Raw genomic sequence first — 18746 nt, 5'->3', positions numbered from 1 at the left:
ATTAAATCTGCTAGAGTAATGAGCTAATATAACAAAGATAGTATGTGTAAAGGAACTGTTATAGAAATTGAATAGTGTACTGGTATGCAAATAAGCAGTAAACTATAAAGAGTGGCCTGCATGCATAAATAAATAGATAGATAGATGGATGGAGAGATGGATAGATGGATGGTTAGATAGATAAATAGACTGGCAGATAGACAGATATACATATAAATAAATAAATGAATAAATTAATTAATAAATAGAGAGGTCAAAAACACTAAGACAGGTTTACACGTAGGCTTTATGATAATGTAAATGAATTGTTATGTGCAAGAAAATACTTTGAAAACGATAGTTCTTTTAACATGATGATGAATATCTCAAGATAAATACTGCATGAATAGATATCCTCTTCATAGGATAAATTTTTTTAATAACTTTTTTTCATGACATTAGAAATTGACATATTCATTTAAATTTCTGTGTAACTTTGGTTAAAGAATAAACTGAAAGCAGCAAGAAATATTCAGTCTTACTATTTATGAGAATTATTAATATCATTTCTTTTTAGTATAAACAATAAATAAAATAAACATGGTGATGTTCATTATTACTGGTTTAAGAGGAAGTCAATCCTGATATTACGTTGGTTTTAATATAAACAGAAACTAGATGGAACTTTGATTGCACGCAGTCGAAAATGATGCCTCCGCCATATAGTGATTTTTCAAACCAAAACAGAATTAAAAACAAAAATTAAGTTTGATTGTAATCCATTGACAGGATCTCAGAATATCGTAATTACAAGCTTTTTTTCATACATATACAGGATCTTGGACCTCATGATCCTAAAATATAATCAGTTCATTGGCTCTGCAACATGTCCTGGTTTTGCAAGATAATACAATGTACAAGTTTTGAGTTTGATGGTAATCCGTCCATCTGTTCTAATGATAATGCGATCACAAGCTATTTTTGCATACCGGTACATAATTAGCCCTCGACCTTTGACTTCATGACCCTAAAATCAAATCAGTTCATTGGCTCTGCAAGATACATACATGACCCAAGTTTGGCTGGAATCGATCAATTGGTTCTTGAGATAACGTGATTACAAGAACGGGATGCACAGACGGACAACCCAAAAACATAATGCCCTGACTACTTTGTAGCGGAGGCACAAAAATGAGAGCAATAGGTCTGTGAAAGTATGAGTGAAATCTGATTGAAAATCAGGATGCTATGAATTTTGAAGTTGTGATCCATGAAACACAAATTGGCAATTCTGTGACGTATCTTGCGAGGTCATATCACATTTACTCTCTGGTAAGAAAAAAAATGCAAGTTTCTATTCTCCCTGAAGAAAATTTTGAATCATGAATACAAACACCCTAAAAATAATTATTGCAAATAGGTTTTTATGCAACCTCTGTATGAAAAAAAATCTATTCCGTCATCAATAACTAACAAAATGAAATTATTTGTTGGTGAAGTACAGTTAAACCTGAATCTACCGACGCAACCGAAACAGAACAGAAATATGAAACAGAGCAAATTGGAGAGGACCGTGCAAGATATGTGACAGTGTTACCAATTTGTGCTTCACTTTTTTTCTAGTTTTATTAATACTAGATAATTATCAGGGTGGAATTCCCATTAAAGACCCTCTGCACTGGTTTAGCATGGAGGGATTAGCCTCCCTGCGAGGTCACTGGCAGGTGGTTATCTCATCAAATCAGCTCTCAATTAACATAAAAAAAAGAACATCATGGGGGATCAATGGGTACCGCTTAAGAATAGCTGGCTGTATAGAGGGCGCAAGTAGCTTTAAGTAGTGCAGTGGGGCTTTAAGACTGTCAAGTACTTCTGTAATGATCACCAATTAAAACGAACACCAGACCATGGAAACGAACATTCAGGACCCATGGAAACGAACATTCAGACCCATGGAAATGAATGTCTTATAGACAAGTGAAGGTTTGAGGATATATGAAAACATACTACAGTGTTTTGGAAACTCTTGATCTACAGTGTCTCTATATTCTATATGCACATCACTTCTGCAGAGTGAAAATGAAAAAAAGTATATAATTCACTCATTTTTCTCACCTTTTTAGGATTTTTAAAGTAAATCGTATGTTGCTAGTTCTTCAAAGGTGTAACAAATAAAGAAAATAAACATGAATAAAAATGAAATCAATTAATGACATGGTAATGAAAAAAAAATTTACATGCAAAGGAATATAATAAATGTAATTATCACAACAAAATATGACTATTGCACATGCAAAATGATCGAGAAATAGACAATCACATACCAAATAAAAAAAAGAAGAAAATAGCAGTGTTACTGAATAATGATAAAAAACAGAAGAAAAAATCAATTAAGTTTGATGTAGTCAAATCATGCAAGCAATTGCATACACGCACATAACACAAGAAAGACCATTTCGCACAAAACGACACTTGTAAATACCGTATGCACTAAAATACAAGTCTGTCACACTTATAAACACATAAAAGTGGAGTCTTATGGGGAATTTGACACCATACAGGTGTTACCCCACAGCACAGGGATAAGCCTTCAATTTTATGACCAATAAGCTTTATGTAATGCTGTCTTTTACCCATATGGTAAAAGCCTTATTTGACATTTGCTCCACCAGAAGACTCACCGAGAGATGAGGGGGTATTTGTTGAGTGGACTACGAGTTTGCTGTGTGCAGACTTGTATACCCATTCATGGTAAATGAATGGCAAGTGTGTATCAAGTAGCTGCATGCAACAAAAGCCCTTAAGCATACCCACTAATCTGTAGGTTATTGAAGAAGCACCACTCACATCATTTTATTTTAATGCAGAAATTCTTTTTGAGGTGGTTTAGCACATCATGTTTGAACAAGGATTGGGAAAGTTGAATACCTACCGCTTTGTGCTGGTCTGCTTCCGCGGCAACCGCATCCTTGAAGCAGTCCTCGTCCGACTGGAAGGCCTTGTCCGATTTGAGGGATTCATCTTCCTGCACGGCTGCATCCGCCTCAGGTACATCTTCCGTTACGCCGTCTCCCAAATTCTCAGTCTCGCCCTCAGCCTGTTGCTTAGGTTCATCTCTGGCCTCACCCTCTGCAACCACATCCTCAGGAACTGCATCCACCGGTGTCTCGTCCTCTGGAGTATCATCTTCAGGCATCTCTCCCGCCATGCCCTGGACATCTTCCTGGACATCTTCCGCGACTGCAACTTCTTCTTGAGGGTTGGTCTCTGAAGGCTGCAGGCTCTCTACCTCCTGGTGGTCATCAGTGCCTTCTGGGGCTTCATCAGTTTCCTTTTAGAAACCAAAGGGAGCGAAGAATTATAACACAGCTATACACAAGACAAGGGGTGCTTCTGGAACTTTCGGAAATCATTGGAAGCACAGTCTGGACCAAAAGTGTATACAAGATAAAGGTTGTTCTGTGGGTTTCATTATTTCCCATAAGATATCCTTGTGTGTAAATAGTTAGGAGGAAAAATATACTAAAGACAAAGGATAATTCTGAGGATTCAGTATTCCTATTAAGAAATCATTGTGAGTATGGAGTTAATATGAAACCAGAAACCTTTACAATATGATACTCTTCACAATCTCTAAATGACAGTCAATCTTCACAACAAGAATATTTCACAAATTAGAGAAATTTAGTGTTTTGTCAGATGTATGTAAATGCATTTGTTTCTCTCTCATTGTCTTCATTGTTCAACCTTCTGTCCAACTAGTGCAGCATGTTCCGTTTTGTCTTCCTCCATCATAATATCCTCTTCTGCTTTCTGCTCTTCTGGCATCTCCTCAATTTCTTTGTTCCCATCGAAGACATCTTCTTCAGATTTGACTCCCTGTGAAGGCTCTTCACCTTCTGCTTCCTGATCTTCCTCTACTCCGTCGTCTTCTGTCTCTCCTTCTTTCTGCTCCTTGTCAGCACTGCTTACCTCCTACAGATGCAAGAACACTATGGTTAGCTCTCGTGCTGCCATGAACGTTACGAGCATGTTTCATACAATAGTTTTCTGGAGATTGTTTTTCCAACAATTTCTTTTTCCCACCATTCACCTTCATACAAACAGAGTTCTATGATATGTCAATACAAAGTTCAAGGTCCCATTTTGAAAGTCGCACAAGAGGAATAAACTTGTTTAATACCAAACAAAGCACAAATATGTGTCATTTCCACTTCCTATGTCTAATTTGTGTTCGCGGTCCCAACAGATATAACTTACGCAGGGTTAATTGCATTGATGCACATGTACAGTAATGTTGGGTTTGTTTAAACCACCTGTGGGACAGACTGCATAGCAGGATGGCTTTTAAAAGACACCATGCCCTATAAAGGTCCAGTATTTAGTTTAGAACAACAAAGATAATGATAATAATCAGATCAATTTATATAACCAGGGGTGATGGTGAGCACTTCTCCTCACTACCCCCCCCCCCCTTGAGTAAAAAAAAAAAAATTGCATCTAACAACTTCCCCCCCCCCCCCCCCCTTACTAGTAAGAAAATTGGGTAAAAATCTGGGGAAAATAGGGGTAAAATCGGGAAGGAAAAAAGAAAAAAAAATCGGGGAAAGAAAAAAAAAGAATCGGGAAACCGATCTAAATCGGATAATTATCAGGCCTGCATAACACTACTGGCTGTACAATGAAAAAAACTAACAGTGCTACATGTACTTTATGGACACACGACCAAAAACTATTCAAAATCTTCTGAATACAAGTGCATCTTCTACAAAACTTTGAATACAGCAACATATGGGACTTTTCTTATGGCTGGTGGTAGGTTATTCCAAAGATTAGGAGCAGGACAATTACGGTAAAAGCTAAAAGATACAATAATTCTAGATTTAGTATAGTATTAAAATAGAGAGAGAGGGTGAAATGAGAAACACAAAAGCCACAAATACGGTGAGAGAGGAAAAAATTTTTTTATTTGAAGACGAACGAGAAAATGACAGACAACTGAAAGACTGCTGCGTAAAATGAAAGTGAAATTTTATAGGTTATCAGTGAGACTTTCAAAAGTTATATGAATGTTAAAATGGCATACCTGAAAAGTTGGTGAATGGAGAGAAAAGGAACAAATATTAACAATCTGTAGTGGAATGAGGTCACAATTTTAAGATTCAGTGAAGCTAAGAGTTTTCTTTTTTCAAGACAGACCCATTTGCATTGGGCAACTAATAACAGACCTTATCTATATGTAATTGTAGACCAAGCAAATTTGGTGAGATATTGCCTGTGGCCTCTGCTAAAAAAACATGGGCTATGGGACATCAATAAAATGTTAATTCATTTGAGCCCAAAATAAATTCCCTTTTATTGTAGACAAAGTGCCAGATAACCCATTTCCATGAAGCTCACAGCACCCATACACATATACAATCTTTCTGCGATCTGATTTTTAAAGAAATTGCAGTTGCATTGCATGTGGAAATCTAAATAAATATAATCTTCCTAATGGAGTTTCTGAATAATGATACGAATACCAAAAAAGATAAAGTTGAGTTCTGGTTATGTGATTGCATTGTGAAAGAAACGGTGTGGAATCGACGAGGAAGAGGTTGATCATGTAGCATATAAGTATTGGTGTGCGTGTACTGCAAGGTTCTGCAGTCATCAAAATGATAAGAAATTTGGCCCAGTCTATGTAAAGTAACAAGCATCGTTCACAGAAACATGTGTATGGGACTACACAAACATGAAGCATAAAAATAGGGCCTCATGTTTAAAGGGACTTGGTAACATTCTTCAGATGAGAGATAGTGGTGCTAAGAGAGTGACTTCAATGCTAGATGTACAATTAAAGATAATCTGAAAATTTGAGTGAAAACGGATGTTAATGATACAAATTGGGAAAAACTGATCTGATCGATTCCTTAATTCTCCCAACTATATTATTACAATTTAATTTAATTACATTTTAGGTGAATAATCACAAAATGTAAATTATCACAAAGCAATACATTGGCTCTACATACCATGCTAGACATTTAAGTGTTGACAGATTTTTAATAGCCTGTTTTATGTCTTTTTTTATTCATGGAAAACGGTTGGGAAAATTCAAAATTAGTTGGGAGAATTTACTGTTAATCACTGTTAGAGGGTGTTGCACAGTGACGCCTTCTAAGAAAACCATAGATATCTTTGTTGTTTGAGAATTTGTTCAGGGCTTTTTGCATGTCAGAGGGTTAGTACAGTAGAAGGAATAAAATAAGTAACATTTTATACAAAAATTAAGCAATTTTTTCATCTACATTCAACAATGTTACCGAGTCACTTTAAGCTGTTACTTGTCATCTATTTAGAATATAAAGGAATATGAAGGTATTTGAAGAGCCATGATTTTCAGGGAAATTTTTTCTTTGATGTTCTTCCACACTCGCATAACAATGATAATGCTCACAAAGAATTGTTCACCTCCCCCAGAACTCAACCTTCTCTTTAAGCCTTCTAGTCCCTATAAAAACTCAATCGGCTTCAAATCATAGACAATTGTGCAACTGAAATGACATCACTACGATTCTGAGCTGAGAAGGGTTTTCCTCCTTCAAAGGCTCTGTTATTGTAGTATTCATACAGAGCTGCCAACCCCAATAGAAAAAAATCCCATTTTTTCCCCAAAAAAATCCCATTTTTGATCGATAAGTAATTTATTTTGTTAGACTGTGTTCGTCGGCATTTTGAACAATAATGCACGAGTACATTTTACAAACATTTTGTTGAATAATGCAAGAGTTTGTCATGAATGATCGTTCAATGAACCAATGAGCAGCATGTAAATGTATTTTTATGGACCATTGGTTAAAAATCCATGATTTCGTCAGGACTGGGGCATTCGATAAACCAACGAACATCTCCCAAATTGCCGATGTCAGATGTAAGCTTGTGGTATAGTTTACAGGAGAGAATGGGCAATTTACCATTGAAAATGGCACATACACAAGCACAATCAAATTTTCGGAAAGTAAATTTATTTTGGGGGGGTTTTTGAAAATCGTATTTTATCGAGGAAAAATCATACTGTAGTTTTTACTTCTTAAAATCATACAAAATATGATAAAATCGTACTGGTTGGCAGCTCTGTTCATATCATTATTCAGAAACTTGTCCTTCCAGATTTGACAAGTTTGAAGGTTTGTGTTGAATGCTAGTGCACATTCTTCCTGAATCGGATCATAGTCGGGTCGCACAGAGTGCGGTGGGCTGTAGACAACATTTGACATACCTGATCTACTTGCACACCAAGCAGATTCAGCGAGATATTGCCTGTGATCTCTGCAAGGAGATTCTCAAGCACCATGTGGGCTATGGCTTCGGTCTAGTGGAGTATTAGATATGAATGAATGAAGCAGATTAAAAAGAGAGCCAGGGCAGAGGGAAAGACGAACACTAGGCGACATGTGCTTCACATTTCTCATAATACTCAAGTTGGAGTATGTGTGAAGGCTCTATGTTGCCTGTATGTTTACTTTTCACTCCAAATATTGTCTCTTGCTTCTCATTTATACAGAGAGTTTTGCCATGGCAATTTTCTTCTGGATGTGGTTTAGCGTGTCTTGTCTGAATGGGTTTTGATAGATGGCTGGGAGCATGGAAGAGAGGAAGGGAAAGCAAGCCATTGAAAGAAGAAGCAGGAGAACCAAGGCCTCATTAAAATATGATGCAGCAAAACAGCAGTATTTTTTTATATTTTTATATAATGTGCATACGTGTCACATTTCTGTGTCTAATAACATGGAGTCGGGCTAACTCGGAACCGCTGCAAAAATGGTCAGTTTTTGCAGGTTTAGGGTTAGAGTTAGGGTAAAATGAAAAAAAAATGACCGTTTTTGCAATGGGGCCGAGTTGTCCCTGGGTCCAAGTTAGCCCGGATCCTAATAACACAGAGCTTGGTGAATACGCCCAGAAACTTGGTTGAACGCAGTTGCCATTCGTTTACATGTAAAAAAAAAAGTGCCTTAATAAGGGACAATGGATTACTGTAAAACAAGAAACATTCACAAGTGTAAAACCTCCACAAATTTTCCATTCTCCACAATTTACAAAATTCCCTGTTTCCAATCTATGAAAGTTTCATTGATGCCATTAAAGTTCAAGGATTAACCTGTGTAAAAGTTAATAACGTGCAGATGCTACTATTTGCTCATGAATACAACACAGTTCTACAACACAAGAGAAGCTACATGTAGGCTTTCTTGATAAAAAGAATACAAATGGAAAGCAGCATAGACATAACGGCCCGAATTCACAAAGGAGGTTTGTCGACAAACCTTGGTTTTCGTACGTCATACGACACGTTTTACATGTTTTTTACAAACCTGGTTTGTAAAGAACAAAAGGAGGTTTGGCGAAACAAAAGGAGGTTTGGGCTCAAACCTTGCTTTGTGAATTTGGACCATTGAGAGAGAGGGAGGACGAGAGAGAGGACGAGAGAGAGAGGAAGAGAGAGAGAGGAAGAGAGAGAGAGGAAGAGAGAGAGAGAGAGGAAGAAGAGAGAGGGAGAGGAAGAGAGAGAGAGAGAGAGAAGAGAGAGAGAGGAAGAGAGAGATAGAGAGAGAGAGAATCAGAAACAGAAAGAGAGAAATACAAATAGAAAGAAACATAGAAACAGAGAAAGAAATATAGAAAGAAAGAAATATAGAAAGAAAGAAAAGACAAAGAGGATGGGAAAAAGAGGTAAATTTGATATGGCAATTGACATGACTGAAATAAACAAATTAAAAGTTACCTCCTGTTTCTCCTCTACTACCACTGGTAAACCAGTATCCATGTCTGCTTCGGCAAGATCCATCCCGTCCTCGCTTACATCAAGTCCTAGCTCATGAAGGCTTGCAGAGAGAACCTGCTCCACTAACTCAAGGGATGCTTGTTCTAAGGCTTCACCTGTTAAAGCAACAAACAAAAACAGAAGGTTATCCTCTTGCTAAAATAAAATTTGTAAATAACAAGGTAAAGTTCAGGGCAAGCAGAGTTCCACACTAACTCTCTTTTTTAGGAAGTTTGTGTGAACATGCCCATACAAAATTCAGAGGTTCACAGTGATTTTTGTTTTGTATATGACTGAAAGAAGTAGATTGCTCTGCAATTTTAAGCAAGATTCAACTATAGTGACCCCACATTACAAATTGGCAACTTTGTAGTGGTTGCTGAAAGGAAACGAGTTTTATTACAAAGTAAAAGTTTCTGAATGTACACAAAAGGACAAGCAAATTATTCTTTGATGTCCGTTGTCTTTCCATCAAACAGATAAATTACACCCCCCTTCCCAGATACATACATGTACATACACTGTAGAGTGCCAAGGTATTCATTTGAAGACAAAACTATATCCACATTACCTGACGAGCTGGCTGTAGAGGCAATGGAAGTAACAGAGGGAAACTGCCTGACCCTTTCAGCAGTAGACACAGCATGGCCTTTGTCTACCATCACATCTCCGATATTCATGCCCATGTCCATCAATTTCACTGCTAAGGTACCTGTAAGGTGCAAATCGTAAGAAAAAAGGATTGGAGGAAGAGGAGATAGCATTACCTCAGGCACAATCAAGAGAGAGTATTCAGACAAATGAGAATCAACTTACTCATCTTGGTTTTTATTCTAAGCATTTGCGATAAATACTTATGGTATGTTAAATATTCAGCGTGAATTTAACACATACAGCCATTGCATAAATGATTTTATCAATGAAAATAAATGTCAGAAACAACTGCTTGTCACTTTGAAATAATAAATGGGGCATTAATAGAATTGCCTGATATGGAAAATAAATCATATACTTGATTAGATACATATTAATAAGAAATCAAATCATTTAAAAAATGTATTCCAACAGGACCAACACTAAAACCTGCAAAAATGGTAATTACATCCTTTTATTTTGCAGAACATATTCCTACTCAAAAAGGGGAAAACTGAAAATACATGAAGAAATTTTGATACATGTGTATTAACCCTAATCATTCTGATTTTTTTCTTTTTTCTTGAAGATATGTATCAGGAAACATTTGACTCACCATTTGATTCACCAACCACTACCATCAGCAACAGTTTGTCAGCCACAGCAGTCTCAAGGAACTCAGCAGCTGAACCACTCCACTGGCCCCCATCTACCGGGCCGACACCGTCAAGAGAACCACGTATGACCTGGGATTCCAGCACCATCAACTCTGGAGTTATCACCTTCAGGTCCACCAACCCAACAGAATCTGAGTTTCCATAGTCTACAAATTGGACAGTTGCAGAATCCTTCTCCAAGGACGTGACGATTGCTCTATACCATCCTTCATCGCTCGAGTACTTGGCCACGCAAGGAGCTCCCACTGTAGGGTTGACGAGTGCAGTGGTGTCTGGATTCTCAGCGTAGGTGTTCAGTTCATCCATGAGTATGGCAAGGGCTTCTTCTCCGGCTAGGGGCTGGATCCAAAACTCACTTGGTGAAGTGGTTGCAGTTATGTAAATCTCAGCTCTCTTTTGCTCCTGAAGTGAGGTACTCAAGGACTTGTACTCTTTTACTTCTTCAGGACTTTCCTTTGGCTTCTCACCTACAAGAGCCATCATGTCAGTATTGATGTCCTTCTCACCATCCTTCAACTTGACCAGGACAGGCTTCTTGGTTGCATCAAATGAGCAGGTGAGCTCCTTCTCAGAGGTGATGTTCAAGAAATGGTCCACAGCATCCTGTTGCCATGGCACTTCTGCCAAACCAATCAGCCGACATTCTATGGCAGCTTGTGGTAGTTTCAAGAGTTCTGCTGTAGGAGCCTTCAAGTCTGAGAACTGCTTCTCTTCGCTGTTCCCATAGTCAATAAAGAACACATTGGCAGTGGATGAGGTCGTTGTCATGACAATGCCTCGGTACCACTGCTCATCTTCTGTGAACTTTGTACAGCATGCTTGGTCTCCTGATAGTTGCTGGAGTTGATGTTCACTTTCACTGCAGGAGCTGTAAGTACTTTCCAGTAGTGTTGTGATAGTGTCAAGCTGTTCCGTTGCAGACGCTAGCTGGATGAAGATCTTTCCTGTTGTTGCATCTACGTTTACAGCATAGCCTGCTTGTACTCCAGAAGCTAGTTGTGGAGATGCGTATGATACCACTGGGTCTGAAACTTTGCTCTCTACACCCTTTACTAGTTTGACTATGTCAGCATTTAAGTCAACATCATTATCTTTCAGATGAACAACAAAAGGGCTTGTGGTTGATACAACGAGCAGGTCAGTTCTTTCTCTGCTGAAGCATTGATCAGATGATCTGCAGCATCTTGTTGCCATGGAGACTTGGGAACTCCATCCAGAGAACACTCCAAAGCAATCTGTGGTATCTTGAGTAGCTCCGGTGTTGGAGTCATCAACTCACTGACTGGTTTTTCCTCACTGTTGCCATAGTCTACAAAGAAGACATGAGCTGACTTATCTGAGATTGTGGTAATGCTGCCTCTATACCACTGGCCATCCTCTGAGAACCTTGTGCAGCATGCCTGTTTTACTACTGGTGCTGCAAGTTGAAAGATCACTGCCACATGACCCATATGTGGCTTCCAGCATAGCTGTTACCGAGTCCAGTTGTTCCGTTGCAGATGAACGTTGGACATAGACTTTACCACTTCCAGCATCGACATTGACAACATACCCCAGATGAGCTCCTGCACTGACAGATGGGAGGGGATACTCTGTTGGTTGTGCTATTGTTCCTGCACCTGTAAATTTCACCATCTCTGCATTGATATCCACTGCGTCATCTCTTAGAGAAACAGAACATGGATGAGTGGTGCTTGAAAAGGTACAGGATACCTCTTTCTCTGCAGTGATGTTCAGGAAATGATCAGCAGCCCCCTGTGTCCAAGGTAACAATTGCACTCCATCTAGACAACATTCCAGAGCAATTTGTGGCACTTTGAGAAGGTCTTCGGTCGGCTGCTTTAACTCATTAATGGGCTTTTCTTCACTGTTTCCATAGTCAATGAAGAGGACCGAAGCCGTGGAAGAAGTGGTAGCAGTGATGACACCTCTATACCACTGTTCATCTTCTGAAAACTTGGTGCAGCAAGCTTGACTAGGAACAGGTTGGAGAAGCTGATGTTCTGTGGGACTACATGATCCATAGACAGATTGCAGGGTAGATGTTATTGAGTCTAGTTCCTCAGTACAAGAGGCAAGTTGAAGGAAGACTTTGCCAGAGTTAGCATCAATATTGGTAACATAAACAGTTTCTGTCGAAGTGCTGACTTCTGAAAGAGGGTATGAACTTGGTTCCTTCACATCACCGACATCCTTCTTGATTTCTTCTGTGATGTCAATGTCATCCTCTGTATTTGTGTCATGCAAGGTGACCGTTAGTGTGGACACATCATTCTTGAAGACCTTCGCCACCAGCTGTTTCTCTGATGTCAGCTCAGTGAACTTCTCTACAGCTGGAGTTGACAGGGCCTGGGCAGGGGAGAGGCCATAGAGATTGCACTGCATTGCCTGGGCAGGGAGTACAGTCAAGTTACTAGCTAGGACCCTCAAGTCATCTACCGGCACAGAACTTTGATTTCCGTAATCAATGAAGAGTACTTCTGGGGAACCAGCTGGAATGACTTTGGTGATTCTTGCACGATACCATGCACCATCATCAGCAAACTTTGCGCAGCATACTAGCCCTTCTCGCACAGCAGATGGATCTACTTTCTTCTGCGACTCTGCATTAGCAAGACCATCCATTACTGCATCTAACTCTGGACTCTTCTTGGCCAATTGACACCAGAACTTGAAAGGGCCTTCCCAGTAGGAGATGACAACATCCTCAATCTGGTCAACTACCAAGCTTTTCTGCTCTGATGGAATCTTAACACTTAACACTGGTGTTGACCTTGTAGTGGTTGGAGCCTCTTGTACTTGTAGGACTGGAGCTGCCACTGCTGTCATTTCTTTCCTGGAAGGAGGCACCACTGGTGGAGCTGGTAGCTTGATCTTGTTCAATTCTTGAGTCATTCTTTTCCCTTTCCATTTCAGCTCTACTTCGTATACTCCACAGTCTGCAGTTTTTACCTCACAATTGAATGGCCCAACCTGATTTGCAACTTCTTTCATTGCATCAATTTGTGCACTCTGCCACTCTTGGTCACCCTGCAAACTACACTTGACAGCAAGCACTGGCAATTTCACCAAGTCAGGTAAAATTTCCTTTAAGTTGCCAAGTGCCATTTTTTCAGAATTTCCATAGTCAACGAACATCACTTCTATCTTCCTGACATACTTGTTCACAACAACAGCTCTATACCAGCACTGATCATCTGAAAACTTGGCAACACATGGTGTCCCAACTGTCGTGTTACTCAGTCTCTTGTCATTTGGACGAAGGCTACTGTACCTGGCATGCAGTTCTGACATCACTCTATGAAGCTGGGGCGTTGATTCTGCTGTTTGACACCAGAATTCACTGGGACTATTAATGTGTGAAAGGAAGACATCCACTGTTCCTTTAGATGGAAACGTAACCTCCTTGAATTGAAGAGGGACTGCTGGTTCTTTGTTAGTGGGAGATGAAACAGCATCTGACCTTCTGCCAGATCCCTTACCTCTTGAGTCATCTGAGCGAGAACTACGACCACCAGATTTGTTGGACCTGTCCGACACATTAGAAGACACCGAAGCTCTATCTCCACGTGGTTTCGAGAATCTTGAATTATCTGGGGCATCACCACTGCCATCACTGTTGAAACGACTGCCTTTGCCTATATGCTGACCAAATCTATCATTCTGTGGTGGTGACTTAGCATGTGATCCATATCTCTCTCTCTCTGGACGTGATCTTTCTGAACTGTAGCCATCACTGCGAGGGGGTGACTTTACAATACGTTCATTCTGATCCTGTCTTCTCTGTTGAACAGGCTGTCTAAACTGATCATTGATGCACTTCCCATCTGAAATTAGGCGCACATTGTAAACACCACTGATCCTGTCTTTTCCTTTCACTTCAAGGGTGCATTCACTCTCTATGTATCCCTGAAGCTTGGCAACTTCTTCACTTGTCTGTTGGCCAGCAGGAAGGCCAATTAGGAGACAGGCAATGGCCTGCGCAGGTAACTCAAGCATGTCTGGAGACAACATCTTGATCTGACCTGGATTCACCATTTCAGAATTGCCATAATCCACAAAAGTGACTTCGACGTCCCCATTCTTACGAATGCCAGTGATCTTGGCTCGATACCATGCCTGATCTGCTGAATACTGGGCTCCACATGACATCCCTATTGTCAACTTTGGGATGCTAGATCCAAAGTTTGCAAACTGCTGGCTCATGTGCTCCATAAGGGCTTCTAGCTCTCCAACTGTCGATGACTTCTGGACATAGCACTTGCCCTGATCATCAACATGGCCGATGAAGACCGGTAGCTCCTCTCCTTCCCTCAATGTCTGTGTCTTGTACTCCTTCAGCATTTCTGCTCTTGGTGATCCTCTGGGGCTGCTATCCTGTAGCATATTAGCAACCATACTGTTGATATTATCTCCACTGGAGCGATCAGTGAGTTTAATAGTATATGTGCCTCTCTGCTCACCAACTATTGTAGCCACCAGGTCAAGTTCAGCTATGGTTGAATCCATGAAGTCCTTCACTTCTGTGGACTTGGAAGCCTTGGTGTGTGAGATACCATCAAGATTACATAAAATAGACTGGATAGGTAGACTGAAGAACTGTGGCTTTAGATTTTTCAACTGAGCTGGTGTAACTGTCTCACAATTGCCATAATCCACATAGCGCACTTCAACATCTTGGCCCCGTACATACGTCACCTCTGCCCGATACCATGCATTGTCTTCTGAGAACTGTACACAGCATGGAAGGCCTCCTGCAACTTGCCGGATCCCTTGATCCCCAGGAGAGATATTAGAGTAGGCTTGATGAAGATTATCAATCATTGGATCAAACTTGTCTGCATCTTTCATTAGGTGGCAAGAAAAATCTGCTCCACTTTTCACAAAGGTTATTTGCACATCCAGCTGATCACCAACTCTTATCTGCGGTTTCTTGAACTTGGGCAGGTTGAAATCCAACTCCCTAGCTGGAGACTCTCCAGCATCTCCAGCTCTAGCTGGGATATTGCGAGCACTGTACCCCTGATGAGGGCTTTGCTTTGCTTGTGGACTGCTACCCTGACTTGGACGTCCTGCGAGCCCCTCCTTCACCAACGCATTTGCGATGTCAGCGTTTTCTCCACCTGTTGGATCCACCATGAGCAACGAACACTTGTCTCCAATCCTTTTGGTCACTTTGCAGCAAACTGTCTTCTCTACTACCAGTTCTTCAAACCTTCCAGCAGTTGCATCAGAATTACAAGAATCTGGGTCTACATCACTCAGGCAGGACTCGATAGCAACTGCAGGTAGGAGGAGGAATTTGGGGTGCACCTCTAACAAATCCTCCCCTCTTTTGATGTCCGAGTTGCCATAATCAATAAAGAACACTTCATAATTGTTAGGGCCCATTGTATTTGTGATCACAGCTCTGTAGTAGCTACCATCATCTGAAAAAGTAGTCACACAAGGGTCTCCTTTCGAAAAACGCCTCTTCTTGGAAGTGCTGTTTGGTGCCTGTGAGTAGTGAGTCAGCATGTCATTCATGAGTTCATCTAAGTCCTTTGTCATCATCTCTTGTTGAATCCAGAACTGGTTTGGAGTGTTGACATTGCTAACAAAGACACGATCTCGACTGCCGACGTCCAGTCCCATCGTCTTGAATCCATTCTTCTTTGATGGGCTGGCTTCACCGGTAGCTGCTTGTCCGAATCCATCACGGATTATGTTTTGCGCAACGTCCTTCCCACTGCCTATATCACACAGCTTCACCTCCAGGTTCCCTCCAATTTTTGCAATAACTTCTGCTGCGAAGGTTTGGTATTCTAGCTGCTTGCGTATGTAATCATACGTGCCTGCCTTCAAAGATGAATGTTCCAGCATAGGTTCCACATTGGCAAGTTTGCAATTAGTCGCTTGCGGTGGTAGATCAAAAACACTCTTCGTTTTCTGAACAGTCCTCACTCTGACTCTTGGAATGATCTCTGTGTTCCCAAAATCTATGAAGTATGCAATGACATCATTGCCAGTGACGCTCTCCACTCTTGCGCGATACCACTGCCCATCTTCCATAAATTTTGCTAGGCACGTATCCCTGCCGAAAGTGATCCCACAGGTGGGAACACATCTTGCTCTGCGTGCACTTGTGCTTCTTGCATCAAAGTCTCCAGCCTCTCCACAGATTCATTGTCAAACTGTCCCCAAAATCGAAATGCATTCTCTTGCTTATCAACTTCAAATGCAGTTACAAATACCTCCCTCCTATCACCCACCTCCAACAACTTTGCTCCTCTCTGGCGACTCATTTTTATTGTAATTTTATTCCCTAAAAAATGACACTAAATTATTGTTTTCTGGCATCACAAGAAAAGTTACCACATGTCATTGATATCCTGCCTCATAATACTTCAGGTTTGAGAATGAGAGTACTGAAACTTAGCTTTAAAACTGATGACTGCTATTTGGTGTCTCCATCATCATCCTGTCACAGAAACATGACTTGACTGAGCTCAGTTGATGGTCATTTACTGACACTGACAGTAGATTCTACTTCAGACTTCAGTACTTGTCTCGTGTCGAGGAAAGTCAGCGCCGAGGCTGAGGAGCAGGAATGCAGTCCTTCCAAAAGTCCTACTTCTGTCGGACTGTAGAATGAATATATGTTGCCTCACACCGCTTCATCTGGTTTAGTTGACGAATTTCAAGTCTTACTGCATCTGATTATGAAGACCCTCGTTTTCTTCCTTTCCCTCTAAAACTAGCATGCTTCGAGCGCAACGCGCGGCCTCATCGAGTTCAGCATGCATGCATGCAGCATGTATACGTACGTACGTACGCGTACGGTACAACTATACCTTAATATACCGCACAAAATAATAATGTGTAGAAAACCCATGTGGAACAAATTCAACACGATCGTACCGTGCAAGTGGAAGTGGGCCGTGGATTCTGGTTAGTTTCAATTTAGGCGTCTTGGTTTCTACCTCAGGAAAATGAGCAGAGCGTCCCTAAATTATGACTCTGGAATTTAAAGTGCAACATAGCCGCTGCTTGAGCATGTTTATTGCACCCGTCCTTAGAAATGGTGAATAATGTGCGTGACCATAGAACATTCTTCTTTGGTGCTGTTCGTAATTCGGACAACAAAATACAAAAACACGGTTGAATTAACAAACAAAAAGGGAGGCTATAAGGCTATATTGAAGAATGGGTAAAAGGCATAGAGATGTACTATGGTAAAAGGGCAGCTATAGCTTGGAACCCCCTGCCAGTTGTCCGCAACTTGTATTCCCTCAATATGGCTCAGACAGGCGTGTACGCGGGTAGGGGGGGGGGGGTATAGAAAAAGGAGGCAAAACGAAATTAGTGCTCCTTACCCCCCCCCCCCCCCCCCCAAAAAAAAAAAAAAAAAAAAAAAAATCGAGCGAAATATCGGTCGGCGCGATTTTCACATTTTAATTTTATTTATTTATTTACCTTAGTTTTATTTATTGGTATATATTGATCGACCAGCAAAAGGGTCAATTTACAAAGGTACAGTCAGAGGCGGCGGAGCTACTTCCAAAGTGGGCCGGCGGGGGGGGGGGGGGGGGGGGGGAAGAGGATCATATATATATATATATATATTTTTTTTTTGGGGGGGGGCTCCCGAAAATTTGAAAACCGCGCCGGCCGAAAATCCGCTCAGTGGGGGGGGGGGGGGGGAGGGGGGAGGGGGGGGGATTTGGCCACGAAAATTTAAAATTTGGAGGAGGGGTCCCGAAATTTAAAATTTTGACCCATCGACATTCCGTTTCGTTGGGGGGGGGGGGTAAGCTTTGTTAGGTCATCTATAAGGATTTTTTTTTTTTTTTTTTTTTTTTTTTTTTAATTTAAAAAAAGGGGGAGTTCCCCCCAAAAACATACACCAAAACATTACCACCCCCCCCCAAAAAAAAAGATTATATATATATATATATATATATATATATATATTGGTACGTAATGGTGACCAGCATTGACGTACTGGGGGGGGTGCAGGAAGGGGCGATTTCCCCTCCCTCCTTCGCAAAGCGCCGAAGCTTTGACGTTTCATTAAATTATTAGAGAAAGAAGACGATTCGTTGAATCGTTCTCGAAAATAATCCTCGTCTGAAAACAGTTTCCCCCCCCCCCCCGTCCCGCGCGCGCGAAGCGCGGAAGCTTTTACGTTTAATTAAATCATAAGAGAAAAAAGACGATTCGTTGTACCGTTCTCGACTCTTAATCCTTGTCTTAATTCAGTTCCACCCAGAGGCGGCCCTCCCGGGGGGGCACAGTACCCCCACTTTTTCAGATACCCCAAAAGTGCCCCTTTTTACATAGGAAAATTGCCCTTTTATTTAGTAAGAAGTGCCCCTTTTACATAGGAAAAGTGCCCCTCTTACTTTGACAAGTGCCCCTATTACTTAGTAAAAGTGCCCCTTCCCCCTTTTCACCTCTGACGAGTGCCCTTTTTATTTTTGACACGTGCCCCTTTTCCTTCGACATGTTCCCATTTTCCTTTGCAATAAGTGTCCATTTTCCGTTCTCATAAATCTTGAAATTATCTTGAATAAGTGCCCTTTTTAATCTCTAGTAAGTGCCTCTTTTCACGTACGAGAAGTGCCCCTTTTCACTTTTGATAATTGCCCCCTTCACCTCTGATAATTGCC

At 40.8% G+C, this 18746-nt stretch overlaps 1 protein-coding gene across 1 annotated transcript; it reads right to left on the bottom strand.

Moving 5' to 3' along the window:
- Nucleotides 1–2913: 2913 nt before the first annotated feature.
- LOC115922957 (tudor domain-containing protein 15-like) lies at nucleotides 2914–17195 on the bottom strand (the record flags this gene model as incomplete). Its single annotated transcript, XM_030982766.1, is given in 8 exon segments — nucleotides 2914–3310; nucleotides 3727–3954; nucleotides 7244–7336; nucleotides 8747–8901; nucleotides 9357–9497; nucleotides 10035–11223; nucleotides 11226–11522; nucleotides 11524–17195. Coding segments are annotated over 8 exon segments (7123 nt in total), but the record flags the coding sequence as incomplete, so codon positions are not given.
- Between the last annotated feature and the right edge of the window lie 1551 nt (nucleotides 17196–18746).

The sequence above is a fragment of the Strongylocentrotus purpuratus genome, unplaced genomic scaffold (assembly GCF_000002235.5).
Source record: "Strongylocentrotus purpuratus isolate Spur 01 unplaced genomic scaffold, Spur_5.0 spur5_scaffold_13, whole genome shotgun sequence".
NCBI lineage: Eukaryota > Metazoa > Echinodermata > Echinoidea > Camarodonta > Strongylocentrotidae > Strongylocentrotus > Strongylocentrotus purpuratus.
Note: the sequence above shows the minus strand (reverse complement) of the source record. Positions and strands in the feature narration are given on the sequence as shown.